The sequence below is a fragment of the Paroedura picta genome, chromosome 1 (assembly GCF_049243985.1).
Source record: "Paroedura picta isolate Pp20150507F chromosome 1, Ppicta_v3.0, whole genome shotgun sequence".
Lineage (NCBI taxonomy): Eukaryota > Metazoa > Chordata > Lepidosauria > Squamata > Gekkonidae > Paroedura > Paroedura picta.
The window spans coordinates 125,300,371-125,320,295 of NC_135369.1; the positions used below are offsets into that span (position 1 = coordinate 125,300,371).

Sequence of the window (19,925 nt, forward strand, 5' to 3'; positions counted from 1 at the left end):
ATGAAAAGCGCAGTAAGGTTAGCAATAAAATCCCCCAAATACAGAAAATCTAGAAGTGGGTCCTATTTCAATAAATTTGAGAACTATTGAGTTAGGCTATTCTTGCGATCTTTTACCATCACAGGACATTTTACAGATCAGGAACTTTACAAATCTGAACATTAATACAAAATTTTATATGGTTAGGGATTTTTTTAAAATGTTAATAGAGGGTATGAAAAATAATGCTCTATTCTTTTTATTTACCTCAAGATGTATCATTACTCCATAGCATGTGTTTGTACAAAGGAAGATTTAAGTAAAAAATGAAAAATATTGTCAGCTCAGATGTGTTTGGCTGTTTAAAAAATCAATTTTATTTTATATACATTTTTGCATAATAGATTTCATCTTTTTTACTAAGACATTTACACCTCATCAAAATAGAAACTTAAATTTCATAAATGACTTCAGAGAGAAACTAACTTCTGTAAAATTAGATGTCTCCTGTCAAAACCCTAACATCTTTTATTTTCCATAGCTTAATCCATACAAAGAAAACAAGCCATAAACCTCACCTTCTGCATGGGTCAAAACAGAGGCTGCTGACTGATCAGCAGTCACCACAGGTGTGAATCAGGGCAGACTGCTTTCACACTGAGCTGCCTGTAAAGGGATGAGAGAGTCTTTATCTAGTGAGAAAGTAGAACAGAAGCAAAGAGTACATCTTTTAAGCAGGATAATTATGAGCCTCCTCAATCCTTTTACCAGACACACAAATGCAACTCAGCTAACTTTTTTTAACTACTAAAAATACTAAACCTCCTACTGAACTACTTGGAAAAGTCTTAGAAAGGGGTGGAGGAAGAGAGATCAGTCTACCAGGTCACCTTTTTACCACCTATGACATCAGCTTGCTGCCCTGATTCCTTCATTAATACATCTGAGCTGAAAACAATAGGCCTGCCATTAAGAATCACATAGTCCAAGATAAGAAAACCCTAAGCAGATAATAATCGGTGCATTTAGCTGCATTTTAAAACATTCAGCTGCTTAATCATTTCTTCCTCAATCCATGCTGCTGCCTAAATATACTGGGAATGCTTTGGATGCCTTAGGCTAAGAGAGAGGGCAGGAGAGAAGAAAGATCTTGAGAATGTTGTGGGGGGATGGGGATTTCAGTGGCAATGTCTCACAGGGAAATGAAAACACGTCTTAATTGCCATTACAGCAGTATGCTAAATACAGGCTTAGTAAGCTTCTAAAGACAACCAGACTGATAAGGAGAAATGGTCATGGTGGAAGTAAATTTATTTCTATCATGCAATAGAACACGAATTTCAACTTTCTCCTAGCCCTTTAACAATTGGACTATTGTACCTATAATACCTCTGTTTCTGTCTTCAAGCAATCATTGTCCCAGTGAAGAAACATGGCCACATCCACAGGCTAAAGTGGTTTCACTTCCAAAAGCAAGATCTCAGAACTGCGTATTGTACTGACAATGGGTAATGTAGAGGGCATATTGTACAATGTTTCTTGGATTTACAGACATCAAAGATGTCCCTGTGTAAAGTACTGTCAAATCACAGCTAACATATAATGATCCCAGCAAGGAAATTTCAGGGGAATTGAGAGGCAGAGGTGATTTGCTATTACCTTCGTCTGCAAATCACCTCTTCCTTGGTGGTCTCTTTTCCAAGTACAGAACCTGCTTAGCTTCCAATATACAATTTATTTACTTTTTATTTATATTTGTATTTATAGCCTCCCCTGCTTGAGCCAGTCAACTCAGGGCAGCTGACAACAATATATAAACAATAAAACCATAAGAACACATGATGATGTTAACCATTCGGTCATGTCCAAACAAGAGGAAAGTCTTCACCATGCGTCCCTGTCTCTAACTGCTACTTTTAATTGGTTCATGGTCATCCTTGTATCGGCTGAGTCGTGATGTTCTAGTTTTTCCATGCATACTGTTCTCAACCATATGTCCAGAGGAAGAGCTCCGTCTTGCAGGCCCTGTGGAACTGCATTAGTTCTGTCAGGTCCCTGATGAGATCAGGCTGCACTTTTCGGCCTTCCATCCCATCCCAACTTTAAATATAACCAGAAGTAACCACATAAGATAGATAATGTGACCTTCTCCAGAACATGGTGCTGTTTTTTTCTAACATTTCTGCTGTTTATAAAGATAAATTCTATTCCCTGAAAACTGAAAGCACATTTTTTGCCACACTTACACTGGTATGTATGTACTTACATGGCTTTATAATTGATGCATCAAGCTAGAAACAAAAAATAGCTATTATATGGCATCCTAACCTGACATCAATATTTTACAAAATTGTTGGCAAACAAATAGTCTCAGGACTTAGGATGGAACAATGCTAGATGTAGTTCCATAATTTATTGTCCCAGCTATTGTTTCTCACAGAATGATAGGGGGCAGAAGGGTTATTGAATTTTTCCTGTCCCTGATTTCCCACATGACTATTTCCTCAAACTTGACAAATTATTAGAACTAAACTCCAAGCCATTATTCAAAACCATGGTTTGAAGTGGGTGGAAAGCTCAGCTCAGCATGTTCCAGACCCTTTAGTTTGGACTGGATCATCAGACTTCAGCTACCATGTTTTGCATTTAGAAACCAGGGTGCTTATGTTCAACTTGAGTTGTGAATATTCTGTCATCTAATATTAAAATGTTGGCATTAAAGACAGCCTTCTTTAAAAAATATTCCTTGGCTACTTTATTTATTTCATTCATATCATGCCTTTCTCCCCAAGAAAAACTCATAGTGGCTTACCCTGTTCTCCTTTCCTCTATTTTATCCTTACAATAACCCTAAAGCTGCACAGTGTGTATGTTTCATGCAAAATCCTGAATCCTCAACAGATACTATTGTAACAATGGTTGAGCAGCACTTTGATGGATCTACAAATAAAGGCTTAGTGGGAACCACTGCTCTATTGTAAACAGGGTGGTTGTAAGCATATGTGTGCGCATGTGGTGAACAACTCACAAATTCCATACAGCAACCATAAATCATTCCAGATTTTTAAAGGAGTTATTTGCTTTTATAATTCTTCTCCCTTAAATTCTTAACATCCTGCACAATGAAACAAAAGAGAACATCTTTTTTATAAGGGGATGTTCTACTTGAAGCAAACTAACCTTAACAACCAATATTTTAAATTATTATATCTGAAACCATATTTATTTAATTGTAACTGACTGAAGGAATTAGAGAAATGGGTGACCTCAAGAGGAGATCACAATACAAATGTGCTTATCTGAAAAACAAGTTACATCTCAATTAATTACTCACAATGTTATTTGCTTGCTGTTTGTTGACAACAGAACATATATAGTCTGATAATTACATTTTTAAGCAACTGTGAGTAATCCATGACAGTGGGTCAATTTCTTCAGTGAGCCAATTTTCTTCTAGCAGATGAACTCTGTTGAGTCAATATAAACAAAATACTTCAACGGTTCATATCGCATAACATATTCATCATCATACTATTTAAAACAGTAACTTCATTTTAAAGACTGCTAATATAGTTCTTCTCAACATTTTACTTTTTTACTCACACTAATAAAGTTAGCTCAAGATTGCATTGCTTTAAAGAATTAATATAAAGCTTATTCCATGCTTTAGCGGAAGAAAATCTCTGGGTCATCATAAACCTTTCAAACTTTCATTCTCCCTCCCTGCCCAATTTGCATGGAGGAGTCTATTTTACAGCTCTATCCATGTAATGGTCCCGCAGGCCTCTCCTTCATGCCAAAATTTCTCTTTGAAGTTTGCCCTCCCATTAGTGCTTCAGTGTAGGTATTCAAACTGATCACACAAGCACAGCAAAACTCCAGAACTGTCCACGTTCTGTCGGATACAGTTGTTTCATGTTGCCTTTGATTTACAATCTTAATTATTGCTCAGAAGAAGAAGAGCACATCTTTGGTAGAGCTTTTCCCCTTTTCCTCTTTTTTTTTTAACAGAGCAGGGCTCTCAGGGTTTTGTTGGACATTGTGCAGGATGTCTTTTGCCAAACCGAATGGAACACACTTAATACTTCTCCTTTATAACCTTAGTAATAAATCAGCTGTCACTCCATTTGCACAAGTGCAGCCATTAGTGTCCTGTCCCCTCCTCCCCAGCACTTCCCGAATTTTAAACAAAGCAGGAATAAACTGAAGTTGAACAGAGCTAGTGAGTCCAGTAAATCAGTTTAATGAGAACTGAAATGATTGCAAGCAGTCGGTTTCTGAACATATGAGGTGTGCACAGGAGGCTCATCTCGGGCTTTGGAAATTTGTTGGGAAGAAATTGGCAAATCATTTGCAGTTTAGCTGTAACACATTTTTGCTGTGAAGATTTGGCTCTCTGAAATTAGCTTACTATAGCTGTATATAGTTTAGACATGTGTTTGGTTATATTGTCATGCTCCCACCTTTTTCACAGATGATGTCAATTCAGGCAAAGTCATCAGTTTAAGAAAGTTGCACTTAAAATTCTCTCAACAGGACAACAAATTAATCTGCTTTGAGTCTCAGTTAGAACCGCAGACTCAGTACAGTAAATCAATCTATCATGTGATGTGTATCAGTGGCTTGTTTACCTTTTGCTGCCTGTTACATTTTTAAAGCACTCAACCTCCATGGAACTCAGTGTGATCACATGGTTTTCCAGAGTTTGCAGATGACACAAAATTATCCAGGGTCGTAAAAACCAAGGCCAGCTATGACAAATTCCAAGAGGATCTCCACATATAAGGTAAGCAGGTAACAATGCAACTAAGTTCAATGTAGGTACACAGAAGTCATGCAGATTAGGACAACCCCCACCAAAAAAAAAACCTTTTCGCACATGTTAATGAGATCTCAAAGACTGAGAGGACAAGAGGCCCTGGGGTCATAGATAGCTAAATAAAATGTCAACCCAATGTACTTACTGCAGCATTAAAAAAGAAAGGCAAACTCTACGCTGGGTATTATTAGGAAAGGAATTGAAAATAATAGACAGTAGTCTAATGTCCATGTATATATTTGTGATTCAGCCTCATTTAGAATACTCCTGAGTAGTTCTGATTACCTTATTCCAAAAGGACATTGTAGACCTGGGCTGAATCTGCACGGAGCTTTTATTCCAATCCCAGGTTGAATCAATCCCTGCCATCTACACTGAATGCGATTTCCATTTTGATTTTGGGCTATTTACATTTTCCCACTGCAACAAACATGATTGATCAGGAATGACTGTAACTTTTCCCCATAATATCCTGGAGTGGATATAACTCTCGATATTTGAAAAATCGGCATGAGTAAGTATACAGCTGTCTGCTTCCCCCAAAATAACTTGCTGCTGAGCCTCCAATGCTATAGAAAAGATTGGCCAGGGCATCAATTCAAAGGCTTCCTCATTCCCAGGTTGCAAGGCTTCTCTTAAAGGGGAAGCCCTAACTTCTCTCAGCAGAAGTTCCAGAAGCCCTAACTCCTCTCAGCAGAGATTTTCCTCTTGAATTTATCACCCCCTACTCTGCTGTCTCCAATACTCTCCCCCCCCCTCAAGAAAAGAGAGAGGCTCCTGCTGCGCTTGGCTTCCCCACTTCTGAGCTTCCCTAATCACATGCAGAACAATTTTTGTTTCAATGGGGAGGGGGGAGATAGAGGAAGACCCGAGTTCAAATCAATCTGAATTCAGCAGGATCCACAATGGAAAAACAGTAAGCGCAGAATCAGCCCTGGAATAATTAAAGAGGGCAAGCAAAATTACTAGGGGAAGCACCTTTCCACTGAGAGACTAGATAGAAGTTGATAAAATTATGCATGGGGTAGAAAGAGTGGCCAGAGAGAACTTTTTTCTCCCTCTCCCAAAAGACTAGAACAAAGTTAATGTGCAATAGATTCAAGATGGGCAAAAGGAAAGACTTCTCATTGAGCGACTAGAGCAGGCTTACTCAACCAGGGTTTTGTGAAATTCTGGGGTTTCTTGATGGCCATGGAAGGTTTCCCCAAATGGGTGGAATTAATTTTAATATATATATATTTAGTTTGTTAGACATTTCTTGGGTCATGTTTACACCCTCCCTCCCAAAATGGCCAATATTATTCCTGGAGGGGGTGGGAAGCGGAGTAATCCTGGGTAGGCATGTAGATAGCTATCTTCCCAATCTTTTTCTGCACAATCATGCCACTTCTGGGTTTCTTAAAGCCTGAAGAATATTTCAGGGGTTTCTCAATGGTAAAAAAAAGTTGAGAAAGGCTGGCCTAGAGGATGTACTGATGGCCACAGACATGGATGGCTTTGAAAGGGGATTAAACATTCATGGAGAATGGGTCTATCAGTAGCCATGGTGACTAAGAACTTTTTTGTACCTTAATATCACTGCTGTTTTCCAGCGACTTGAATCCCCAGGTGATGCTTCAACTTAATGGCACCACTTCCACAAAAGGGCATTTATTTTGAGGCTTTCCCCCTTGAATTTGGATTTGATCCTCCCCATGTCTTCCACACTTTTTGGAAAAGGGGTTATTTTCTTTTCTCAATAATACTGGAAGCCCTGATACTCGGGGGGGGGGGGGGAGCTATTACAACTCTTTTCCATGCAAGTGAAAGAAAGTATGACATCAAAGAAATAGCCAAGGAAGCATGAAAATTTCATGGGTAATTATTCTGGCACCATCAGAAAACAAGTGAAATCTTTAAATGGATTGTGATGATTCTATTGCACAAATAATATCAATATAACTAAAATTATTTTTTAAACCAATTGAACAGAAAAACACTACACTTCTGCTGGGAGAAGTAGAGTTTAAGTGAAATCTCTGAAAAAGGAAGGCAGATGCTTTTTAAAAAATAAATCTACTTTCCAAAGTAATTTAAAACTTCATTATGACCGTTTATGCACTGGAGGTTTCATGCTGGGTTGCAGGCTGGAGTTTTAGTCGTGGCAGCTGGCCCCACCTCTTCCTGCACCCACACGGGGGAGCATTTGGCGCAGTGCACCTCATCTGCCCCCTATTTGTGTTCCTGCACGAGAGCTGGGGCAGTAAAGTGCCCAGTGCATAAACGGTCTATAGCATGAATGTAAGACCTATAACAGTTCTTAGAAAATGCAGCAAAAATTAACCACTTTCAACAGTGTCTAATTGAGGTTTCATTCAAGTGGGTAGCCATGTTGGCTATACATCCTCATGAAACCTCAACAAAATCAGAGTCCAGTAGCACCTTTAAGACCAACAAAGATTTATTCAAGGTGGGAGCTTTTGAGTGCAAGCACTCTTCCTCTGTCATGATGGTAGTTCATAGTCTGAGGAAGAGTGCTTGCACTCAAAAGCTCACACCTTGAATAAATCTTTGTTGGTCTTAAAGGTGCTACTGGACTCTGATTTTGTTAAGGTTTCATGAGGATGTATAGTTATAAAAAGTGACATAAGATGAAGTGGTGTACACATACACTCTTCTAAAATAAATAATCCTTTCCCAAGATTCCTGTCACCAATTGAATCTCTTAGTAAGACTGAAGTAAGACGTTGTGCATATCACTTAGGGCATGAGCTAGTTTCCATTGACACAACAAAGAACTTTTCACAATCAGCGCATAGAAACCAGGAATACACTCAGCACACTTCTTCGAAATGATATAATTAATCAAAGAAAGGTTTAAAAAGTTGTGATTTTCAGTATTCTTTATTGACTAGCAAAACAGCCCTTTCTGATTACATAATTCTGGGAGAAGCCAGGGAGAAGGCAGAGAGGGCCAGTTAGACACGATCTACTGCTCTTGTCTCATCTGGAAGCCTGGCATAAGATCATGGTATAAAATGGTCTCTCTCTCTCTCTCTCTCTCTCTCTCACACACACACACACACACACACAGAAAGAGAAAGAGAGAGAGAAAGAGAGAGAGAGAGAGAGAGAGAGAGAGAGAGAGAGAGAGAGAGATGTAAAGTAATACTTTGTGAGGCCAATTTATACCAGATTTCAACAGTTTCATTACTGAACTACTAAGACTGGCTAAAGATATGGAGAAACATGTTGCCCTAAACTTGACATATATAATCCAGAATGCCCTCAACACCTGCCAGACACTGTCAGTATTCTTAAGCAGAGTTTATGAAGTCCAGCCATTGTTTTCTTTCATTTTAAATGCAATGACCCTATGCCCATGTCACTTTTCCTGCAATGTTATGATGTTGATCGGCAGGGTCAATCTTTGCAAGATATCACTAAATCAACATCCCCTCAGGGTCTCATTCTAAAGAGAGGATGTGTGCCTGCAGGTGACCTTCAGAGTTCAAAAGTGACTTGAGCTGAGCTGCCCCACCATCCATCACCATGGCCTAAAAGGACATTTGTGCAGGGTCCAAATGGCAAGGACCTGCCATGAAGTCCTCTGCTTTCCTTTGTGCTAAACATAGGCTACTTCTCGAAAGGATTCATTTTGCGAGGAGAAAAGACAGAGTGAGGTCAGTAAAGTCACAGTAGTTACAGTCAATTCCAGAATGAACAAACTAATGAAAATATACACACACACAAACCAAGGGCATGGGTGCTTTTTATTAGCTTGGCTTACTATAAATCTTATCTTTCACTTCAAATATTTTGTTTTGGAAGTAGCTATGTTCCAAAAACTTCACAGAAAAAAAGAGGAAAAGACTACTCTTCATTTAAGACTAGTTCTAAACATTGTTTGTTCAAAAGTGGAGCAAATTGTAGTAATGGGTTTAAACTACAAGTACAACGATATAGGCTAGATATCAGGGAAAAAAATTCACAGTCAGAGTAGTTCAGCAGTGGAATAGGCTGCCTAAGGAGGTGGTGAACTCCCCCTCACTGGCAGTCTTCAAGCAAAGGTTGGATACACACTTCTCTTGGATGCTTTAGGATGCTTAGGGCTGATTCTGCGTTGAGCAGGGGGTTGGACTAGATGGCCTGTATGGCCCCTTCCAACTCTATGATTCTATGATTCTACTTCCCATATACCCTTTAAAAGAGATATGAGACTAAATGCAGCATCATAATGGAGAGTGATGAAAGATGACAGGTTAAATCTTTAATGGTGAATTGCTTCTTGCCAAATACAGCAAGAACCAGCTTGTGCTTATGCAATGAGATATGGATGCCATAACTCTCTTGTATATAGAAATAAATGATCAAAATAAAGGAGGGAACTCTTGTAAATTGGTTTGACAACATGGAAATCACAAAAGGGGTATTATTTCCAAGTCAGATGCTTAGTTATTGCTGAATTCTAAAACAAAAATGGCAGACAGTGCCCTTCTGTTCTTGACTAGGGCTTCCAGGTTTCCAGATGCACTTGGCCCCACCAAACTGCCCTCAAATTGAAAGAATGCCACAGCATACTGATGTTACCCAGAAGTGATATCAGTATGTTGGGGTCATCGGAGAGGGTAATGCTCTGGGTTTTGGGTAAAATGCTATGTTAGAAGCTAATTCTACCATAGAGATTTGCCCCCATCATCCCTCAACATCCATGACACACAACACCATTTCCAGGTGATGTCAACATGTTGTGGCATTCCTCCTCGCTCCCAGAAAATGCCCGCCTATCCCATGCGCACAGCACCAATGGACCTGGCAACCCTACTCTTGACTCTAGAGAGAAAAGCACTTTGAAAACTGTCTGGGTGACAAGTAACCTTCACAACTGGAACCCAGCTTGGAAAAGGGCCATAGTTCAGTGGTAGGGCATCTGCTTGGAAGCAGAAGGCCCCAGATTCAACCCCCAGCAATATATACTACTTCAAAAGGCTATGGTTCAAAAAACAGGTCCGGCCCAACTCCAAAGGAATTGTTTCACATCACATGCTATCCAGTAGGTATTCTGTATTTTATATTCCAGAAATATGACTTTGATCTCCCTAAGTTTTTCCATGGGTAAGACAATTTCTATTCACCGAGTGTAACTTCTCCTCCTCCTCACGTTCCAAGAAGCATTTCAGTTTTTACTGGGAGACAAAAACTGAGGAAATTGTACTATGTGGGTAGAAATCCATCTACCCAAGGAAAATCTCCAGGGGATCTAAGTTGTTGTGTAGAAACTAAGTGAATATATGATTCCAGGTAGATTAATGCTACCAACATATGTCACAGCAAATTTGGTAGTAGTGATGGTGCTATCATAACATATAGAAGCATATGCACTTCTTTATTTCTATAACTATCACCACTAGTCACCATGGACATCTGATGTCCTGGCAGCTTTCTCACAATCACAACCAAAACATGTGATTCCTTCTCAAAAGTGGTATTAAAGCCTTAGAAATGTCTTTCTCGATTTTTGGTAGTTTTTGTTTATTACAGGTAAGAAAGTACATTTCTGTCTTTTGCATATAGGGGGTACCAAGGGAGAAAATAGAGAAAGAAATCCGTTTAAATCATACAGTTAACTTGATGGCTCCACTAATTACAGGCCACTGCCCCTCCTGCTGAGCTGGAGAAGGTGGAGAGACTTGTTGTCAAGTAGACAGATTATCCACTGTTAACCATTAAGACCACCATTGGAGTGTAGACAGAGACACAGAAGAGAACATAAAAAAGCAGCATGTGCATAACCAAACAGGCATCCATCGTGAAAAGAAACCCCCTTGAGCCACTTTCTGCATCATTAGCACATGAACACAAAGTGATTGAACACTACATCCCCCATCAAGAGTCAAGATCCATCATTTAGGGAAACTAAGTTTTGATAAGGTGGCATTCTGAACAATGCTGAAAAGATATCTTCAGTTATGCCAATCAAAATATTATATCTCTCTCTATATATATACATACACTGACACTTTGAACTGAGATGCCCTGAGCCATATGGGAAAGCGGTATAGAAATGTAACAAACAAATAAATAAACTATCTTGAATTCCTTTAGGATACAAATATTTCAGGAAAATGGATAAATGTGCAGCTTAATGCAAAAAGTATTCTATTCCAAAAAATTTTCTTCAGATAATTTCACAGCTATTTCACTTGAGAACATGATTCTTGGTTCTTATATTCTCATCTGGACTCTTTGTCTGACACGCAAAATACCACAGACAATTGGGAGAAGGGAATAGGTTGAGATGCTTCTTTTTTCTCTCAAAAATTCAGGTTCTTAAGCAATAAAGGACACAATCCTGTGATATGCAGTATCACATTATCTCAAGAGTTAGTAACTCAAATACGAAACAAATGTCACTGTGGGTAAATAAAAGCTATACCAAAACTAATCCAGTACAAAGAGATTGGCAACAATGTATAAACAAACAGATATGTCAGCTATTACTTTAAAATACCAGTTGTTCCAATAAAAGGTTTCATCTCATTTTCAAAGGCAAAAGGAAATAACTCGTGATCTCTAATAACTTCTAAAGGTTCTTTTAGTCTCATAGTAAAATTACAGACTGTTCCTCACTCTCTTCCATTAAATTAACAAATTAAAAGTTTATGCCCACATTGCTAATGAAAAATCACATGTAGGTATGAAGCATTTAAAATCGGGAAGTAAGGTTTATAAAGGAGTAGGAAAAGGCTGCAAGACTTGTTTATGCTAACAATGCTGTGAGAAATTACTGAACATAGGTGATAGACAACAGAGAGGAGTGAACTCCACATGCTGTATCCACCAAGTTATAACCAAACTGATATAACCCTACTCACTTCAGATGCAGTAAGCAATAAATATGTGATTTCTAAATGTGTATTTATTGTGAACTAAGTTATTCCTGGCAAATAGATGGGGAAGAAATGGAGATAGTGACAGATTTTATTTTCCTGGGCTCCAAGATCACTGCAGATGGGGACTGCAGCAAAGAAATTAAAAGACGCTTGCTCCTGGGGAGGAAAGCTATGGCAAATCTAGACAGCATCCTAAAAAGCAGAGACATCACCCTGCCAACAAAAGTGCGTTTAGTCAAGGCTATGGTATTCCCAGTTGCAATGTATGACTGCGAAAGTTGGACCATAAGGAAGGCCGAGTGTCAAAGAATTGAGGCTTTTGAACTCTGGTGCTGGAGAAGACTCTTGCGAGTCCCTTGGACTGCAAGGCGAACAAACCGGTCAGTCCTAGAGGAGATCAGCCCTGACTGCTCTTTAGAAGGCCAGATCCTGAAGATGAAACTCAAATACTTTGGCCACCTCATGAGAAGGAAGGACTCCCTGGAGAAGAGCCTAATGCTGGGAGCGATCGAGGGCAAAAGAAGAAGGGGACAACAGAGAATGAGGTGGCTGGATGGAGTCACTGAAGCAGTAGGTGCAAACTTGAATGGACTCCGGGGAATGGTGGAGGACAGGAGGGCCTGGAGGATCATTGTCCATGGGGTAGCGATGGGTCGGACACGACTTCGCACATAACAACAACAAAGTTATTTGTATTGTTCCTGCTTGATGTAAACCGCCCTCAGCCTTCAGGGAGGGCAGTACATAAATATAATAGTTTACCAGTATTTAATACAGTACAAAAGATTTATTAGATAGAACATACATAGACAGAGCTGATGCTTCTGAACAGTGGCATTTTCAGCCTCTTAGGGGAGAAAGATATGCATCATTCTGAGAGTGCAGCTTAGTATTTAAGTGTTCTTGTCTCCTTAAGTACCTTCCAGATAAAGTACTTTCCCCACCACAAAAAAATAAAGTCTGGTGTTACTCATGATGTAGTGCTTGGAGACCTCAAGCGGAGGGTGTGTGTGTGGAGGTGGAGAGGTCAATAGAAACAGCATGAAGTGGGGATGTTACTTCTGCCACAACCAAGAAGTGGCATGATTACAATGGTACAATTCTCCAACCTTCACCCCAGATTCTAGAGTTTTGTGTGAATATTAGAATAGTCATGTCATAATGCAACAGAAGTGCCAGCAACATCACTTGTTCCCCCCCCCTCCTTTACATGTTTATCTCTCTGTTAAGCAGAACGGAAGCCAAGAGAACTGATGAAGGATGAGGTGTCCTTCTGGCCCCTGCCTGTGGGATAAGTGATATCCCCACCAATTCAAATAATTGGGGAAAAGACAAACTGTTGTCTAGTTCATGTGTCACCAACTTGTATTTTAAATGACACCTAAGTTATGAAAAATATCTTGAGCTGCTAAAATATATATGTCCACATATATAAAATTTCTGACACCCTCCCCAGATCTGTTATCTACTAGGTTTGTTCTGTCCTTGAAAGAGAACGTGGACTAGGATGAGAATCAGAAATAAAGCTATTACCTAAAGAGCAGAGACAAAATGTATGACATAAAAGTAGATCAGTATTTCAATGAAAGCACCAGATTAACACATTATAACACTTTGCTAAGAGAAAAGAAGATGTAAATACCCCCATGCTATGGTTATACCAGTGCTGAAAGCTCATTACAGATACGGTTTTAAAGCAAAAAAATATATTTCAGATGGCAATGATGTTTCAAAAGAGGTTAAAAACCCAATTATTATTGTTACAAAAAAGCAAACCCCTGGCTTCCAAGAGGATGATCCAGCAACCCCGCACTCCTACTGTCCGTTCTAGGTTGGAACCTAGTAGGAGCCTTCCCCAAAATTCATGTATTCAAGCAATGCTTCTCAGTCAAGCTAGTGAAACTTTCTCATCACAATTAAGGAAGCATTTCCCATTCCTCCTCCTCTCCTTGTTTCCTTGGCCATTCTCAGTACAGAAAAAGGAAAGAGCTAATTACTGCACTGGCTCCAGTTCCCTTCACACAAAGAAATACATCAGGTCAGTTAACTGAATCTTCTCTGATGTTTTCCTATGATCTTTTTGGGGGCTTCTAAGGGCTGCACAAGCTAAACTCTAGCAGCTGACAAGGAAGGTAGACAGGTGTACCTCTTTCATTATTAATTATAATATAATAATTAAAAAAGTGGTGAGTTTCATAGTCATAATTAATAAGCAAATGAAACAGATTCCCCGTACAAAAAGTCTGGTACATACACACATGATCTCCTTTCATTTTGCCCCCCCCCCCACCACCATTATTGGAGTCCCTGCCTCTATTAGTTTCACTTTCATAAGGAAACCTGCATTTTCACAATAAAAAGTATAGAGCCAGCTTTACCCTGGGATTTCTTGACACCCCCGGAAAAGTTTTCTGAATGGGTGAGAGTTAATTAGTTATAAATTTTTTAAACTTATTAAATATTTCTTGCATGCTATAACCATATATAACCATGTCCACTCGCCCTCTCCCATGGCTAATAGTGGGCCTGGAGGGGGTGGGAAGTGGAGGGGCCCCTGGTGGCTATGCTTCCCAACCATATTCTGCATGATCTAGGGTTTCTCAAAGCCTGAAGAATGTTTCAGGGGTTTCTCTATGGTAAAAAATTGAGGAAAGCTGGTATAGAGGCAGCCCAGTGCTTCCTATGGGCAGATGTGAGAGCAGTTCTGGTCCTTATTGATTCATTGTAAACTGTGGCCACTAGCTACATATAGCTATATATGTGAGGTATTCCAACACTGAAGGATATGGGGAGGCATTTTGCCTTTCTCTCTCCTCACAATGCTGTGCTAAATTTTCCTTTGTAGTCTGCACTACCCCCTGCTTGTCTGATGTACTCCAAACCATACCCCCTGCCCAAGTAAACTGACTTCATCCTGCCACTGGCTGTCTGCCTTCACAAATGCCCTTTCCTTGTCTGTTTGCCTCTTCCTCTGGCTACTGTTCTTCAAGTTCAATCAATCAATTTAATAATACGGTCATCAACCAGCAAATTTCCAACATACAGTTCTGTATGTTAAGTGGCTGCTGTGCTGCCTGTGATATTGTTTGGAATCTTTCCTATTAATTATTCCATAGACTGTAATGTTAAAATGGGTACCTTCATTGCCTTGCTGAATTTTGTGTATAGCTGTAAGTTATGTCAGGTTCTTCTTAATAAAAACCACTATCATTATTTTGGTCCGGTTCATTTAGAGAGTTTCTAAGGGAATAATCCTGGTTCCATGTAAACTGCCCTGAGCCTCAGGGGAGGGCAGTATATGAATGCAGCAAAATAAATAAATAAATATACTGGTAGCGATCCCATTGGTACCCCTTGTTCCCCAGCTCAATCTCTAATTTGGGTCTACTTGGGAGCCACTGGTAGCTCTTGAAACCCTTGGTCTAAGTAGAGCTAGTGATTGATATCTCAGGTTGTATCTTCAGTCTCTGGAAAGTAATTGCTCTTTTTTCTCAACAGAGCTACTTATCAAGTGACATAATGGCACAGAATGGATATTTTAAACCTTTCTTCCACTCCTTGTACTTCTGTTGAAAAAAATATGGACACCTATAAATTTTCTGTGGAAGAAGTAAAAGCAGCATGCATGGGGGTGTTCAGCAAGAAAACAACACTGTTAAAAGTTAAATAGCCCTTCAATCCTATCCAATTCCGCCCCCTCAAAAACTTGCCACTACTTAACAAGAATATATCTGATGTAGTGTGTCATGCACACAAAAGCTTATATTCAGAATAAAACTTTGTTGGTCTTAGAGTAGCCACTGGACTCAAACTTTGTTCTATTTTTTTAAATATATGTGAAGGGTGGGAGGACTGGAGTGTATTAAATTTATTTTTAAAAGAGTCACAGGTCACATTTTTTGTGCTCATTTCTTGAGCCTCTTGTGGCGCAGAGTGGTAATGCAGCAGAAATGTTGTCTGAAAGCTCTGCCCATGAGGCTGGGAGTTCAATCCCAGCAGCCAGCTCAAGGTTGACTCCTCCTTCCATCCTTCCGAGGTTGGTAAAATGAGTACCCAGCTTGCTGTGGGGTAAAAGGTAATGACTGGGGAAGGCACTGGCAAACCACCCCATATTGAGTCTGCCATGAAAACGCTAGAGGGCGTCACCCCAAGGGTCAGACATGACTCGGTGCTTGCACAGGGGATACCTTTACCTTTTCCTTTATGTATATACCATGTAAGTTAAGAATAGTTGCTTTTTTTGTTCTGGTCAGTATTCCTTCAGTGATCTCTCTTTCCTCCACAAAGTTTACTTGTTGTTTTTGTATTGTATTTTAGCTCTGGTTTTAATGGTTTAAAATGTTATTATCTTATGTACTGTTTAATTTGTTAGTTGACTTGGTGGTCCTTGTGAGAGCAGAACATAAATGTTGTAAATACATATATAAACAATTACAACATTACATGGAGTGCTCAAAATTCTTTGTCCATTTGTAATATTTCCTTAACTATAAGAAAGCTGTAAATTAATAAAGTATTTACGTTTTATCTGAGCAATTTTATTTTAATCCACTTGTTTTAAACCCTAAAAACCATAGACTGGTTAAACTCATGAGCCTTATCAGTAATTTCAGTTTCCCTGGAAGTATCAAAAGGCACTGCTGAAAGATTATGGGATGTGATTATAAATGCTCATTTCTAGTTTCTCTTCCTTTCTTAATTCCTATCACACTTCAGTTTGCTACATCCTGAACTGATTAAACACACTATAATGTAGTCTCCAGAAGGAGGAGGAAAATTGTGCCTAGTTTCTGGTTATGACCAGCATTTATTGAAAATGTCCCAACAATGAACAAAATTGAAAGGTCAGAGTAGGTAAATTGTGTGGTTCCTTTCCCTTTCATTTACAGGCAATACTTGTTGGGCTTTTGGTAGTAGAATATGCAAACAGCCTGTATTTTACAAGCATGACCTTAAAACAAGTTACATTCCACTAATACTTTTAATTTAGTGAATCCACAGCTTGGATTCTCCATATTGGTGGTGATAGAAAGTGTCACCAAGTTGCAGCTGACTTCTGCTGACCCCATAGAATTTTCAAGGCAAGAGCCATTCACAGATAGTTTGCCTTTGCCATTGCTTGCATTTGCATCACAGTCCTATACTTCCTTGGTAGTCTCCCTTCAAAGTATAATCCGGGCCAAAGTTCTTTTGCTTCCAAGATGAGATCCAGCAAGCCATCCAGGTTAGGGCATTATCTATAATACACCTAAACAATTTTAGAAAACTTTTAAAGGTATTCCAAAAATATTCCATGTATTTTGACAACAGACATTATCCAACAAATGCTGGTGACAGTGTTACCTAACCTTACCCGCCTATCACTGAAATATGAGCTTGTTTTGATTTTTCTTGGGTAAAGCTTGAAGCAGTATGGAAACATGGAAACATGACCAGAGACCAATGGATGTATGCACAACAGACAAATTGCAGTTCTACAATATTGTTTCCAAACTGAAAAAGGCTGGAAAGAACCTGAAACCCGTCCTAAATGCAAGGTTCAGTCTGGTGCACAATGAGTGCACCATCAACATGTAGTAGAATCAATTTATCTCAAATACCGCTTTTCATGGGATTACACTATAAAGCAGCTGAACAAACAGACAAAACACATTTTCTTTAGCACTGGGCTATGTCTTTAGGCTAAATTCATGCACTGAAATACTGAACTTATGAAAAAGTCTGCCTCAGATCAGGTCCCAGAAATTTCATTATTTGAATGTGCTGTTTGAATGAAAAGGCTTGCATTATCAAAAAGCCATGTGAGGTAATATTTATATGTATTTGTAAAGTACCATCATAGTGCTTCACAGAGTAATGGCATCAGACTCTGGAGAAAGTACCTTACTCCTACTCCAAACTCAGTGTCTTCAATTAAAAGAAAATTGAGCAGTATCATGACTCTCTTATACATCCTTATCCATCCATGGTTCCTCTACATATTTGTGAAACAGCCTGGGGGGGTGGGATGTGTCCGGCTGTCCAAGTTGGAATAGGGCCAATCAGGGCGCTGCCAGCAAAGCTGGCTGTACCCTGATTGGCCCTGCCCCTGCAGCTCCTGCCCTCCATCCCTGGACTCTAGCCTCTTTGCTCTCAGACGTGCCTTAGTGCCTGGAGCCAGCAGCAGGTAAGAGGAGAGGGCCCTGGGCAAAGGGTCATGGTGGAGGGCCTGCTAATGAGGGCGTCTCGGCCTGCTAGGCCAGGCCTCCTAACGAGGGCCTCCTGGCCTGCTGACTGCCTGCTAAGGAGCTCTGTCCCAGGCCTGATAATGAGCTGGCCAGCCCCCACCTGCCCCACTTGTTCTGGTTGCGAGCTGCAGCTCAATGCCACCTTAAGCTGCCTGGCCGGGGGCCCTTTCAAGGCCTGTTCTTAGGAACAGGCTTTGAAGCTAGTACACAAATATGTTTGTCCCATCCCTTTTCTTTCTTTAATTTGATTCATGAAGTCTCTACTAGTTTCCAAATCCTAAATTTTAATAATCTCTGTCCATCATAGGACCATACTGTGCTTCGTCAATGTTGCTCTGTATATCCTTTTGTAGGAACAATCAGAATACAGCAGAAGAGAAGTTATATTGCACCATGAGGAAATGGTTTAATGCAATGTATTAAGAAACTTTGTAACAATCTAATAGGCAACACACATCCCTTATTTCTAGTGTTAAATATTCTGAGGATTTTTATATAACCATTCTAAAATAGATGCTGTTTGTTGCTGGCCCAATTCAGAGTAAAGAGATACAGAGACAGGGGTTTCATACAATGATTTTCCTTCTGTCAATGAGCTGTCTTTGAAATGCCACTCCCCCACCCCACCCTTTCCCCCAATCTTCCTCAATTTTTTTCAACATTTTGAATGTTATAGCATTAAACTAAAATAGCACTTCAGTACAATAATAGCACCGTTAAGGCTCAATTCAGAACATTAAAAAAGTATGCAGAAGATTGTGCAATGAAAAGGGTGGGGACTAAGTGGCATTGTAGGAACACTCCACAGCAATTCAGAAGTGCAATGAAGAAAATGGAAGGAAGCAGTTTCCTCAAAAGCAGCTCAACCAAGCTTAGCTAAACTGATGCAAGACGATTTTATGAACAGGTAAATAAGTTCTGCTACCAATAGTTACCAAGATGGGTCTATCTGAAATTATAGGAAAAAAACCATTAGCAACCAGTTACTAAAATGTAATACGAAGGCCGCTTGAAGATGCCATCTGAATCTGTTTGAAGATTCTTTACTATATAATTATGCACAACATATGCAAATAGAAATTTTGAAACAGCTCTTTAGTTAGAACTGCCACAAAATAGTCATATAATCATAATCCGTTTCTTTTAATGATAAGGATTGTTGGAAGCTAGTTCCCCTGGGAAAAAATCTCATTCAGTAAAATCTCATTTCTAGGCAGCATCATAAAGGGAGTACGGTTTTAAAAAATCCTCCAAAAAACCATACTGCATATTTTCTAAGACTTGTGCTAAACGTTTTGAGCAATAGATATTTTACATAAACCAAGGGGAGGATATGAATTTCCTACCACAAAAGGTCAAACTTTTATATGACATTTTAGAAATGGGACATTACTTTCATCCTTCTCTTAAAACTATTTTAGAATTTTATTGTTAGTTAAGCACATTTAAAGAACAAAAAGTATCAGGTAAAGCAGGCACCTCCATTTCTAAATTTGTTACATGTATATTAAATTTGCTTCCATATCTAAGAATAAAAGGCAAAATACATAGGTTTACATTTTATTTTAAAGGTTTTCATAAATTGAACAGTAGATAGTTTTGTTTTAGGAAAGAAAATATTTTTTAATGAAAAGTCCAGCATAAATCTACAGATAGCCTGCTGGTGTTCGAAAGTTAAGAGGGAAGCTCTTTGTTCCAAACAGCTCTAATAGTTTTCTTCAATTCTGAATAATAAAAACTGGGCCAATAACCAAAATATTTCCATAATCATTGGGAAAGCCTATCCAGTAGTTTTAAATTAGTTTTAAATACATTTATAAAACTCACATTCAGTCACTCACTCATATGTATTATCATTTTATTGAAGCTTTATAGAACCTCTGAAAAAATGGATTGACATTCAAACTAAGTCTTAAAACAGCCTTCTTCCCATTAAAAAAAAAGTGGAACATATTGGCTGGAGTCAAAATATCTGCTTTAGGCGTCAAAATATCTAGGGTTAGGTGTGGGTTAAGTATGTCCAGTCAG

General features: G+C 39.2%; 1 protein-coding gene across 4 annotated transcripts in view; it reads right to left on the minus strand.

Annotated features, from left to right (window-relative positions):
• The window catches only part of PRDM1 (PR/SET domain 1), a 112,116-nt gene that overhangs the window by 83,571 nt on the left and 8,620 nt on the right, over positions 1 to 19,925 (minus strand). Inside the window, exons 4-5 of one of the 4 annotated variants that reach the window (XM_077302995.1) lie at positions 3,369 to 3,446; positions 558 to 645 (exon numbers count right to left, since the gene is read on the minus strand). The exons of 1 other annotated variant lie outside the window; for it this stretch is intronic. In XM_077302995.1, the coding sequence (XP_077159110.1) occupies positions 558 to 566 (9 nt within the window). In that variant the 5' untranslated portion in view covers positions 567 to 645; positions 3,369 to 3,446. Of the gene's footprint in view, positions 1 to 557; positions 646 to 3,313; positions 3,447 to 19,925 lie in introns of all 4 variants that reach the window. 2 more of the 4 variants (XM_077302986.1, XM_077303005.1) reach the window with 2 other exon arrangements.